This window comes from Pelobates fuscus, chromosome 8 (genome assembly GCF_036172605.1).
Source record: "Pelobates fuscus isolate aPelFus1 chromosome 8, aPelFus1.pri, whole genome shotgun sequence".
Classification (NCBI taxonomy): domain Eukaryota; kingdom Metazoa; phylum Chordata; class Amphibia; order Anura; family Pelobatidae; genus Pelobates; species Pelobates fuscus.
Window position 1 is genome coordinate 59112715 of NC_086324.1, and position 14198 is coordinate 59126912.

A 14198-nucleotide genomic window follows, 5' to 3' on the forward strand; every position below is an offset into this window, starting at 1 on the left:
GACTGAATCCTCAGTGCCTGATTCGTGATGGCTGAACGGAAGGAAACCAGTGCCTTCCAAACCGCATTAAACCCTGAAACTTCAGGAAGCGCCTGACTCCACTCCGTTCCAAGACCCTGACGGAACTGAGAAGCTAGATGGGCGCCCCAACCCATCTGGGAGGCATATGTGGATATCATAAACCATTGTTTCTGAGCAAACGATAGGCCCTTTGAGATTTTGCTTCTGTGTTTCCACCAGTTCAGGAGTCCTTTCACCCTTTTGGATAGGTGGAAGGGAGAGTCTAGATCTTCCTGTTTTCGTGTCCATTGGGAAAGGATGTCCCATTGCAATGGTTTTGCTTCTGCCTTTGCCCAGGCCACTGCTGGGATTGCAGAAGCGAGGAGGCCTAGAACCTCATAGCATCTCTGAATGAACTTAGGTTTTTATGCAGCTTTGATACGGCTTTAAAAATCCTCATTTGTTTCACTAATGGTAGAAAAAGAGAGAGGGACTGTGAATTTCCTCTAAGACCCAAGAACTCTAGACTTCGTGACGCAGTCAGCTTGGATTTTTCCAGGTTCAGGATCCAACAGTGATCTCTTAAAACCTTCATTGTAATCGTGAGATGAAGATTTAGCAGTTGTCTTTATTGGGCCTTCAGGAACCAAACGTCCAGGTATGGAACAATCGAGATACCTTTCAGACGTAAAATCACTGCTATGGATGCCAGGATTTCCGTAAAAGCTCGAAGAGCTGAGGACAAGCCAAAGGGAAGAGTTTAAATGTAAATGGAGAATCCTTCGCTTTCTTGAAACAAGAATGCTTGGGCACTTCCGGATTTGAACCCGGGACCTCTCGCACCTGAAGCGAGAATCATACCACTAGACCAACAAGCCAGTGTTGCTAGAACCGCAAACCTGAGAACTTCCGGGAAGATTCTGAAACCGGTACATGGAGATAAGCATATTTAAACCAACTCTGCCATGTAATCTCCCTTGTAAAAATGTGTGTCAAAAGACAAAATACGTTCCATACGGAACTTCTGTCATGGTAAGCAGGTGTTTACTAGTTTCCATCTGGTATTTGAACCAGAAAAAAAGGCGTGAGTACACTCCCTGAAATACCCAACGTTTGGGTACCTCTCTACCACATTTCTTAAAGAAGAAGAGAATTTGTTTACTCTTGATGGATAGCTTGACAGTAGGAAGGATGGACGTGGTTTCGATGAAACTTTATTCTGTAACCTTCTGAAATGGTTCTTGTAATCCACCTATGAAGCACTCTTTCCTAGTCTTGGGTGAAGAACCGAAGGCGTCCTCCCATCTTATGGCGTCAAAACTTCCCCTTTTGTCATGCCTGTTGATTCCTGTCAAGACCACTGGCTGTTCATTTGAGGTACATAGTTGGTCTCCCATACAAGTACTAACCAGGCCCGAGTCTGGATGGCTTCTGAGATCTGACGAGATCAGGGATTTTCAGGCTGGTATGGCCATAGGCCATCATGCTTTTGAAACCTGCAAAACCGCCCTGGTAACGAAAGGACCTCTGACCCTTGTACTGAAAACTTTAATATCCCTGGGTTCTTGAATCCAGAGGCAGGGCTTTCTTCGTATCAGACATCTGTCTAACAATGTCTTCCAAAGGAGTGCCAAAAAAAAATTTTTGTTCCTTTCAAAGGGTAATGCACATAAGGGTGCCTTAGACGCAGAGTCAGCTGTCCATGTTCGTAGCCAAAGAGCTCTTCTGGCTACTGACGACAAACCCATAATCCTCGCTGATAAACAAAGAAAACTCATCTTTCAGTAGGAACAAGAGATGGGAAGGATCTGTATCAGATTTCCCATAATGTAATCTTCCAGGGCTTGTAGCCAAACGCTCTGAGCTCTGAGAACCGCTGAACCTGCAAATTCAGCTCTGCACTGATATCCTGCGGCCTGGAATATTCTACTACACGAAGTTTCGGCCCGTTCGTCCATTGGGTCTTTAAGCCTTGAGACTTCGCCAATGGGTATAGTGGTTTTCTTTGATAGCTGGTCAATCTGAACATCCACTTAGGAAGATCTTCCCATTTTTCTCCAGACTGTAGCTTGACTTGAACGTACGTCTTTCAAGATTCTTTCATTCTCTATGATGGAGATCCAAGATTTAAGGAGACATTGTGAAACCTTTAACCTTACCCTTGGTAGGTTCAGTTTCTTGTACCGCCGTTCGTCACTTCTTTAATAATTTTCTTCAGCTCTTCTGGTGGAAACCCCTCCTCCACACTTGAAGCCAGGCTGGAAATATCCGAAGGCGAAGAGACGTCAGACACAGAAGGAGATCTATTCCTCCTACGCTGTGTGGGCAGTTTCTCCCGAATAGCTTCAAATGTCTGGGACAAATATTCCTGAAACCAGCCCAGGAAGGATGCCATATCAGTCTGCTCGGCTTTTACTAGCCGATCCGTTGCGCACTGATTGCATGTATTTTTGCGACATCCGTCAGGTAGAGGAACGCACATTCCAGACAACATAAGTGCTTAGATTTACTTGTGGTGTTTGGAACAGAAGTTGACATCTTGTCTATATCTGTCTTATCTGGAGACATAGGACTTATTCTAGAAGCATGCATAAAAACAAAAGGTGAAAAAAAGGAGAGTTCAATAGTTAAACCTCACCTTAAATCACCTAAGATCCGTGTAGGAGGGCAGGTGACACGGAGAACCAGAACTGTACACCCACCCTTGGGGTCAGGAAGGTCCTGCACAGCCATGTATCCAAATTTGAAATTTGGCGTCAAACACCGTTTCGCGCATGCTCAGTAGCGTGATTCTGTGTTTGGTGGAACGCAAAGCCTCCCGGGCGTGCGTTCCACCGCTGTGCGCATGCGTAATGAGCAATGAAGGAGAACCGCCTGGGAACTCCGTCAGAAAAAACCACAAAAGACAGTACCCGGTCACGTTCCGTAACGCGAACCCGGAAGTACTGTTGCCGCTCAGTTCCCGCCCGGGAAACTATCGGGCACTCACCTCCCGGTCAGCAACCTGTGCTGAACGCACCAAATCTCCACCTGCACTGTGGGGGAACCTGTCCGTCCCGTTGCCGGGACAAGAAGAACTGGTGAGTGTCTCTGAGTTACAGCTTATATGGAGGCAGCAGGCGGAGCACAGCATTTAAATTCTAAAGAAGGGGGAGCTTCTTGTCCAGAATCCTAAGGAACATCCCACTTGTAAGTACTGCCACTATACGAAGGGAAAAATATGGTATATTTTTCACGGCATTATTTTTTATCCAAGATTAAACCGATTTATGTTTGGAATTCTGACATAGATAGCTTCAACCAAGAGCAATGATGCAAAGAATAAGTAATCTGGCATTTAAAAGGTTAACAATAAATAATCTCTTCTGAGTGGTTGGGGGGTGGGGGGAGTGGAAAGGACAGTAGCTTACTCGTCCATAGGGAAAGGTCATCCAGACTTTCAGAGACGGCTTCAATCCGATCACCAGAATCTGTACAAAAAATAGGAACATTTGTCTTTAGTCATCTCCAAGCAGATATGTCATATTCAGCCTCTAAGCTAAATTATATGCTGTTTAATGTCTCACTTGACGGGTGGAGGTTGCGTGAATTAGTTTATTTGTATTATTAATGGTAAACATAGTTGCTGTGGATTTCTAATAGTCAGTTACTTTGAGTAATAATATAGAAAGGGTTTTCTGCTCAGGAACTCCCACTCAGCCAAGTACCCACATGATCTACAAGTATTCATTTGTTCTGTGCAGGGAGTGAAGCAGGGAAGACCATAGAGACTGGCTTTCATTCACTGTCTGACCCAAGGTGTATGTATATGGCTAAAGGATCCGGTCGTATACTATAACGGGGATGAGTTTCTCATTTGTTTTACAGTAGTCCTTTAATTTATGCATCCTATCACTACAAATAAAGTGTACAGAAGGATCAGCGCTTAAAAACTTAAATAAGGGCAGCACACATAAAGGATAGGTCTCCCTCACAGGCCCTATAGGTATATAGGTATATAGGAAGAAGGAAGAAGAGAAAGGTGGTGCCACAGAGATAATATATAAAATTTAAAAAAGTAAAAAAAGTAATATAGAAATAAACTATGACATATAATACAGAGAGAGAACAATAAAAATAATAATAGGTTTATATATATATATATATATATATATATATATATACCTATTATTATTTTTAAATATATATATATATATATATATATATATATATATATATATATAATGATGAAGAGAGCACTCCAGAGGATTTGTTTAACACATTTTATGTGTGATTCAAAATGATCATTGCCTGACTTCCTTATATATATATATATATATATATATATATATATATATATATATATATATATATATATATATATATATATATATATAATTTTACACAAGATCCAGCGCACTCACCTATCCACTAAACAGCAACTTCAATGTTGAAAGATTTTTTTTTTTTTTTTTTTAAACTCCTAATCTAGGCAAAAATAATGGGGGTTTAGTTACATTATATGATCATACATTGCATAAGCCTGCCACAACGTCAATGTACCCCATCTTTGGCAGGTCCTACTCTAACAGCCTAATGTCTGCTCTTATGAGATTAACCCACTTACTTGGGGAAAAAAATCCATCTGGGGCTCTCTGCAGTACAAGGCTAAATAGGGCCCTGGGATGAGGCACCTGTAACAGGGAGGGGTGCAAAACCAAGGAGTTGGCTAGACAAACAAATATATATATATATATATATATATATATAAAAAAAAAAAAAAAAAAAAAATATATATATATATATATATATATAAATAACGGTCCACAAAGAGTCCAGTAAAACCTTTGGATGAGAGAACAACAGTTCTATCTGAGGTAGAGACGTCTATGGAGTAGTGGGATCGAGGGGTTTGTGGGATCCGTATTAAAGAGAAAAGAAAATCTAATAGTGCAATAAAATCCAAATAGGTAGCAGTTGATGAAAGAGGTCTACTCATGTTTTTTGAGAGCTAAAAACTAGCTCTAGTATAAACAGTGTACATTGATATAATCCCCACTTATGGGATACGTGAGAGCAACTGGCAGAACACTGACGGAATATCATTGAAGACTATCCTAATCACTTAGTTTCAAAACACTTCATCCAACATGACAAAAAACCAAAATATCTTAAAAGCATTGGCAGCCAAAAATGCAAGATTCCATGAAGGAGTGGTGATTTTAGAAAATGTCTTGGGAAAAAATGAAATGTCCTGGGTATTCCTTTTAAAAACCCTTGCCCTGAAGGACTAAATGCTGATTTTCATCTTTTTAATTTTCTGTGTTTCTTCATATCCATTTTTATTTTCGTTTTTTTTTTTTACATTTTTTATCTTTTATTTTATTTATTATTATTTTCCATTATTTCTATTATTTGTAATCATACTTTTCTGCAACATTTGTAATTTACTGTGACCCTTTATATTTATTATAATCTTTTACTATCATGTTTTACAATGTATGCTACAAAACCCTGGCCTGAGTAACCATATTTGCACTTGCTATTTGTCACATATATGTTTTAGTCATTCATTTATATATATGTTTTGTGGTTTATTCTTTATGTACTTTATTGCTATACCCAACTAGTTTACTAGTCCCTTTTGTTGTTTATTATTGTTATCAGCTGTTATTTATTATACTCTCTCCACCTCACTCACTCTTTTTCTATTAGATTTATCTAGTTTGCCCTTCTCCCTTTCCCCTCCCAAGATGGCTGCTCCCCTCCTTCCACTATATTGCAATCCCTACTATGGCTGACACAAGTGTTATTGCCCTCCCTAACATAGCTACTACATGTTCTACACTAAAGTTATAAAAAATAAAAAGGTCATGTGACCACGATGTCATTTTGTGAAAAAAACAAGTAATCTGAGCCCTATATAAAGCCAGTGCTGTCAGGTACATGTTTTTATCCACTTGAGAAAGTCCTAAGTGGAGAAACGTGTCGTGGAAATTTTAACTAACTGTATTTTAATAAAGGTATTTTGACCACTTTCTTTGTTGTGAGTTAGCCATTTTATCTTTTTTTTTTTTTACTATTTTTATTATTTTACTACCTGGCATCTGATTTTTACTTACACTCTCTCACGTATCTCATAAGTGGGGATTATACCACTGTACGCTGTTCATACTAGAGCTAGTTTTTAGCTCTCAAAAACGTGAGTAGGACCATATAGACCTCTTTTATCGGCTGCTACGTATTTGGGTTTTATTGCACTATTACATTTTCTTTTTTCTTTCATACGGATCCCACGAATCCATCGATCCAACTACTCCATAGACGTCTCTACCTCAGATAGAACTGTGATTGTTCTCTCATTCTCTCTCTGTGAGTGCTCTTTGGACTGATATATATATATATATATATATATATCAGAAAGTAGATGGCTGCACTCACGGTCTTCCAAGTAAACATTTACTTTTATTGTGACATGTTAAAATCAGGATCAAGGTTTCAGTCCTCTCTAAGGACTTTCATCAGGATCAGAGGACTGAAACGTTGATCCTGATTTTAACATGTCACAATAAAAGTAAATGTTTACTTGGAAGACCGTGAGTGCAGCCATCTACTTTCTGCTATCTATTTTGGAGCCCTGGTAGTGCACCCGACTAGGAACATTTTTTGCAGCTTGAGTGCAAGGTATTGTAGTTTATTTTTATTTTTTTTTTAAATTCTTTATTTTTGTTGTGCATAAGCTGATAACATGCTGTTGCAAGGTACTCCAAAGGCATTCCTTCAACGCTTAAAAGACATGTGAAACATATGGGTACATGCGAAATCAAGCACAATTTTTTATATTTAGAGATTGCTTAGGTAATACGATTGACTAGAAGAAAATACAATAGGTTGAATAGCTTATGTTACACGCTTATAAACAGGGAGTGTGAGAATGGTAGTAGGGCTCAAGAGAGTGCCTGGCAGCTGGCCTGTCAAGACGTGAGTAGCAGGTGACATGGCCCAGTGTGGACAGCAAAGCATAGTACATTTAGGCTAAGAGTGACATACAATTGCTAAACTTGGGTGAACAAGACAAGAAAGATGGTACACATTGAAACTTTGTTAGTTACTTAAGTGTTAAGCCAGTCTCAGTTGTGGAGGCTGTGGTAGGGTCTGGGCAGCGTCCTTATCAGCAGAGGCAATGTGTAAGGGCCTCTCCCCTCTCCTGGGGTGTGGGTGCCCTGTCAGCCTATGCCTCGTTTATAGGAGAGCTTTGGGTATGCCTGAGTGTCCCGCAGGGGTCGAGCAGGGTGGGGTGGTGTGGATGCCATCGTTTTGCTCGGCCACCTGTCTTCCCGCAGGTCTGTGTTGATGTTGCCATTATACGTTGTTTTCGGCCGGGTGAGTGGGGCGCTCTTTGGCCGTGGCTGTGCTCGATGCGGTGTGGTAAGCCCACTTGCTGGTGGCAGCGTTGTGGTTCTCTGCCATGCCTTGGGTCCGGTGATGACCCTTGGGTCTTTTCGGGCTGGCCTCACTGTGTGACTCTGTTGTGTTGGTTTGCGTGCGCGTGGGTGAGGTCTCCGTCTGCGGCGCCATCTTTGAGATTGTACCAGGGGGTTGTCAGAATGGCTGTAGCAGGAGTCCTTGGGTTTTCTGTTAGGCGAGTTCGCCGGGTCTGCGGCCTGTTGCTGTCCGCTCTCCAGGCTCTCCCAGAAGGTGTCGATTATGGCTTCAAGACGTGCCCAAGTGAAGTGCCATAGTGTGCCGCTGTATTCACACGTGGCGTCCGCCATAGTGTGTTTCCCTGCTTTTGCGGGCGACCCGCTGAGTGTCGCTTTTTGTGCTTGGATGAGCCTTGGTGCCAGGGATGGTTGGACCGGGATCACCCCCACCGGTCCTGAGGGGGGGGAACGGTATGCAAGAGCTCGGTACACCCAGCATTCAGGCGAGGAGAGCGGCCGTCTCTCCTCAGCTCCGTCCGCCGTAGGCCGCAGCCCGCCTTCGTCGGTTCAGGATTGCGGGAGGAACTCGGATCTGGTATCCTCGGGTTCACCAGGGTGCCCCCATCCTGGGTAGCAACTCCCGGCATGATTTCACGCTTAGTAGCGGTGAGTATTCTCCTTATAGGCAGCATGTGTATCGGGAGCTCCTCCGCCATGCGACCGATCGGCTTGCAGGTCAGGCCCCGCCCCCCGGTATTGTAGTTTTTATATTATATATATATATAATTTTTATTGTTCTCTCTCTGTATTATATGTCATTGATTTTTTTTTTAATATTACTACTTGCTTATATTTAATTTTATATATTATCTCTGTGGCACCACCTGGGTCAGTGCAGCCAAAATGTGCAGCACTGACGTTCAGCGCCTCCACGCTTTGCATGGAAGTGCTAAGTGTTCCCCAAAAAACAATGAATCTCTATGAGGAGATGCTGATTGGTGAAGCACAGCAAGCAGGGGTAAAATGGCAACCAATTTGCAGTGGCAACTAATTTTTATGAAGTCATGATAAGAGTATATCTTTTGTGCTTCAATCCATGTTATTTAATTTATATACCTTAGATCTGTCTGTTAAAGTAGCATACCAATGAAGGCAGAGACCTATGTGTAAATCACTAATGAAATTAATGAAATAAATCATATTCTGCAGGTCCACCATATGTAGAAAAAGTAGTTTTTTTTAAAATGGATTTTAACCAGTAAAGTGTGTAAACATTTTGTCCTAGCCGATCTAACTAACTGAAAGAAATAAGTAAAGGTCTGGACATCCAACCCTCTGATGATGGTATACCAGTCATAAATAAACTAAATTAAAAAAATAGAAAAACATAACATGTCTTCCTATTAGGCACCAATGATAGGATCGCATCTGACCACTTTGAATTTTGCTAACAAGCATTATGCTTGCGAAACAATCTTGTCCTGTGGTTTTGAATCTTGTCTCCTACTTCAAACAGAAGGAAAGAGATAAACAACTTGCTGTGAATCTATAAGGACCCAATACAGTTGTTCCCTGTGATCCTATTTGTGTAAATGAAAACATTTGCACAACTGAATGGTGTTGTCAATACATCTGTGTGAGTAGTGAGAGGTTCTCATGTTTTCTTTTTCCTTTATTAAGTGACACCAGTTTAAGTGACTGCATTTTCCCACATAGGTGATGTTACACTTCATAGGTTTCTCATATATCTCTAACATAACTCATTTGCTTTGTTAGTACTTTTGTTGAAAGCTATAGAGGAACCTGGGTTGGGTGAAAAATATGATTGAAGAGGACATCAATGGTTATATATCACACCATGCGGTGCTACAATGGTGGAAAAGTAACTATTCATTTAGATCTGAATGGAAACACTGAGACAAAAAATGCTGACCTGGAAACAGGGCCGGACTGGCCCACCGGGATACCGGGAAATTTCACGGTGGGCCGTCGGCACCTGGGGCCGGGATGACCTGCGGCCGCAGGGAGAACTTGAAAGGCGGTCGCAGGGGAAGCTCTTCATGAGGCCGCTGGGGGAGCAGGCTCTTCTATCTCTGCTCTCCCTCCCTCGCGCGCTAGAAAGAGACCGGGGCCGGAATATGACGTCATATTCCGGCTCCGGTCTCATTAAGCTGCGCGCGAGGGAGGGGGAGCAGAGACAGAACAGCCTGCTCCCCCAGAAGAGCCTGCTCCCCCAGCGGCCTCATGAAGAGCTTCCCCTGCGGCCGCCTTTTAGTTCTCCCTGCGGCCGCCAGCACAGCTATCAGTCTGCCCACCCACAGGTACCAAAAGGTATGTATGTCAGTGGGAGTGTGTGTGTGTGTGTGTGTCATGCTGTGTGTGTGTGTCTGTGTCATGCTGTGTGTGTGTCTGTCTGTATCATGCTGTGTGTGTGTGTCTGTCTGTATCATGCTGTGTGTGTGTGTGTCTGTCTGTCTGTGTCATGCTGTGTGTGTCTGCGTCATGCTGTGTGTGTGTCTGCGTCATGCTGTGTGTGTGTCTGCGTCATGCTGTGTGTGTCTGTATCATGCTGTGTGTCTGTCTGTCATGCTGTGTGTCTGTCTGTGTCATGCTGTGTGTCTGTCTGTATCATGCTGTGTGTGTGTCTGTATCATGCTGTGTGTGTGTCTGTATCATGCTGTGTGTGTGTCTGTATCATGCTGTGTGTCTGTGTCTGTCTGTGTCATGCTGTGTGTGTGTGTCATGCTGTGTGTGTGTGTGTCTGTGCCATGCTGTGTGTCGGTGTTACGCTGTGTGTGTGTCTGTCTGTGTTACGCTGTGTGTGTGTGTCTGTATGTGTGTCATGCTGTGTGTGTGTCTGTATGTGTGTCATGCTGTGTGTCTGTCTGTGTCGTCTGTGTCACTGTGTGTCTGTATCATGGTGTGTGTGTCTGTGTCATGGTGTGTGTGTCTGTGTTATGGTGTGTGTGTGTGTGTGTGTGTCTGTCATGGTGTGTGTGTGTGTGTGTCAGTCGTGGTGTGTGTGTGTCAGTCGTGGTGTCTGTGTGTCAGTCGTGGTGTCTGTGTGTCAGTCGTGGTGTCTGTGTGTGTTTTTAAAAATAGTGTTTTACTCACCTTTTTTTTTTTTCCAACGTCGTGCTGGTCTCTGCCTCTATGACTGAGATCATCAAGCTTGATGATCTCAGCCAATCCGCACTGACACAGGAAGCGCCTCTAGTGACCGTCTGAGTGTCTGTCACTAGAGGTGTCACTAGGAAGCAATGTAAACACTGCCTTTTCTCTGCAAAGTCAGTGTTTACATTCAAAAGCCTGCAGGGACAGGCTATAGACACCAGAACCACTACATTAAGCTGTGTGTGTGTGCGCCTGCTAGTGAGCTTGCTTGCTTGCATGTGTATGTGTGTGTGTGTGTGCCTGCTAGTGAGTGAGCTTGTGTTTTTATGTCAATGAGCTTATGTATATTAGTGAAATTGTTTGTCTATGAGGCTGTGTATCAATGAGCTTGTGTGTGTCAGTGAGATTGTCTGTGTCTGCATGTGAGTATGCTTACTGTATAATTAAATGTTTTACTCTGAAAGGACCAATATATTATATTAGAAAAAGCAATATATATATATATGACTCTATTATCTGGGGTGGCAAGACAAATCCTTACATATTACATGCAACAATATATGGCGCAATGACTTATGGGGCTGGCATAGATTTTTTTTTCCAGGGCTGCTTTGTATCCCCAGTCCGGCCCTGCCTGGAAAAATTCTTTAACTTAGCCAAAGTCACAATTTGGCTATTTTCCCCTCTGTTTTGCCAATTAATCCACACAAATTCTCAGTTTAGTTAGTGACTATCCTTATAGTTAATGGTATTTTTCAATGTTAATGCACAGAAAATGAGTGGTTAGATAACTCCATCTTGCAGTGCCCCCTTAAACTCCTAAATAGAAGATCTATTCACTAAATTGGTAAATGGTTGTCATACAATGAGTTAACAGTTGAGCATTATGTTGTACCTTGGTTAGCGAAGCCATGGCAAGCAGTGAATACTGGGTTATTGGGTGATCTCTCATCTCAGCTTTCGTATGCAACGGCTCAATACAGCAAACCTCTCCCTTGGATCCACTGAACAGACACCTAGATTCGCAGGTTCTTACCCCCATTACTCTTCTGCAATTCAGACAAAAGCACAATATGTTATCTTGCGGGTAAAATAGCCAACTTATTAAAAAATTATAACGCCATTTTAATCCTCATTTGTGTGATCATTTTGTTTACTGGACTCTTCTTTGGGGGGAAAAAGACAGAAATTGAGAGTCTGAGAGAGAGAGAAACGAGAGACTTTGTACAGCACCTGTAGTACCCCAAAGAAACTATCAATACATTAAAATTTCCCTACTATAACAATAGTAATCATAGTTAACCACATAATGTAGCAAATAAAACATGCTTATAAAGTTAAAAATCGAGATAAATCCCATTAAGACATTGCACATAGACAGGCAAGACACAGTTTTGAGAATAAAGTGCTATTAAGGGGAAGCAGGCCCGGAGCATAAGGGGACGTATGCTGGATTAAAAGCAATTCTATGTAGATACAGATAGTTTTACTAAATATAATTTACTGTATGGACAAAAAAGGAAAATTAACAGGAGTGTTCACTCAACTACACATTTTCATGAATTAAATCCAAATGAAAAACTGATCTGGAAAAAATATTCAACTTAGCCAAAGTTTGTGGTAGTAAAGCTACCAAGAGCTGAACTTGCAACCTGTAAAAACAACCTGTACATCTACATTACCAAAACAAAGGAAATATTTTAATAAGATACAAAACAAAGGAATATTTTTATGATAAAATCCTTATGAAATGTTTTTAATGTCCAAACCAGTAGGGACTACTTTGTCTTGTGTTTTTTTCCTACTCCTGACAAAAAGGCAGAGGCACCATTGTCGAGCTCTGAGGTGAAAATTGCCAAGCACCATTGTCGAGCTTTGAGGTGAAAAATGCTCCAAAAATGGATCCATCATAGACATCAGTGTTGTACTCATGTGCATGCATGAGAGTCCAGCACTGATCTCAGTCCTGGCAGAAGAAATGCCAGGAGCTGAAGAGTACCTTGACAGTCGAATGGGACAGGTTCAGATAATTAAAACTTCCTTCCCCTGCTCTTGCAGTCACCAGAAAGTCACATATGTGGTCTTTTTCAAACCATTGAAAGACCCCTGAAGGTGACAGAGCCACTTTAAGGCAACAAAATAATATTAAGTAATTTAATATATATATATATATATATATATATATATATATATATATATATTCCAACAAAGAACAGCCGCTCACCGGTCTTATAAAAGTCCAAAATTTATTGAATAGAGTTAAAAAGAGACCAACGTTTCAGTCCCAGCTCGGGACTTTCCTCAGGGTAACAAAACAATATTACCCTGAGGAAAGTCCCGAGCTGGGACTGACACGTTGGTCTCTTTTTAACTCTATTCAATAAATTATGGACTTTTATAAGACCGGTGAGCGGCTGTTCTTTGTTGGAATATTCGATTGGAGTTCAAGTCTTGGCACCCGGCAAAGTGGATATCTACTAAAGCGTGAGTGCGGGGGATTTTCAAGTATTTTTTTCATATATATATATATATATATATATATATATATATATATATATATATATATATATATATATATACACACACACACACACATATATACACACATATATACACACACACACATATATACACAATTTTGCTGTAAATATTCTTTTATTTCTCTCTGAACAATGTAAACACACAAACAATGTATTTTCCCCTTAATTTCACACACAACCCTAAGTTTCAGATAGTCATCTAAGTTCTAGTGTTCGTCAGCCTTTATTCTATAGTGTTTGGTGGAAAAAATGTTGTTGCTTATAGATGAGCTGAAAGTACCTACTTGAATGTTAACTCAAACACAGAGCCTCCACTGTCATTGCAGATAGCAAGAGTCGGGTCATCGGTGAACTGTAAAATTAAGAGAATCAGAACAAAGTTAAATATATAAAAGGAAAAATATACGGTATATATATATTATGGTTTATATAGGTATTTAAAAGAATCTATAAAATCAAATCAATAAAATATTTGTAAACTTCAAGAATAGCATGTTTTACATCACAAGCATCCTGACAGCGCATATTAAGAAGACACATGGCCATTCTACAAAAGATGGTTCACAAATAAAAGTGCAAGATAAATGTTACAATATCCCCAATAGCAGAGCTCAAAATTTCGTCTGGCCACTAGCAATTGGCAAGTGAAAATTCAGCCCGGGCCAGTAGAAATTCACCCCTGGTGAGTGTAATATGGCTGCTACAGGCTTGCAGTAGCAAGTAACATTTAAAGGCTGGCTAGTAGCATCTTGGCAAGTTATACCAAGGGAAGTTAACGGGTAGCCAACTCTCCAGCTGTTGCAGAATTACAACTACCATGATGCTTCGTCAAACACACTGCCTAGCCAACAGTTTTTTTTATTTTAAACAATGTGCTTTTCTAGTCATACATATTGGCCAACCAATATATACACAGCTGTTCAGCCACTTTGGAGTGCAACAACCTCCTGCTGGCTGGGTACCACAAACTTCCAAACTTTCAAAGCCTCATGGTTAAACAATTACCAGATTTTACTAATTTCATGACGTAAAGTCATGATTTTATAAAGGACACGGAGGCGAGTATTATGCTTATTCTCTTTCTTTTATTCCTCAGCAGCAAAAGAGAGAAATACTGTAAATATTCAACAAAATTTAAATA

At 41.1% G+C, this 14198-nt stretch overlaps 1 protein-coding gene across 2 annotated transcripts in view; it reads right to left on the reverse strand.

The window, feature by feature from the left end:
• Positions 1–14198, reverse strand: part of VPS8 (VPS8 subunit of CORVET complex) — a 166978-nt gene that overhangs the window by 129357 nt on the left and 23423 nt on the right. For both annotated transcript variants that reach the window (XM_063429889.1, XM_063429890.1), the window contains exons 10-12: positions 13342–13409; positions 11413–11566; positions 3411–3470 (exon numbers count right to left, since the gene is read on the reverse strand). In XM_063429889.1, the coding sequence (XP_063285959.1) occupies positions 3411–3470; positions 11413–11566; positions 13342–13409 (282 nt within the window). The remainder of the gene's footprint in view (positions 1–3410; positions 3471–11412; positions 11567–13341; positions 13410–14198) is intronic.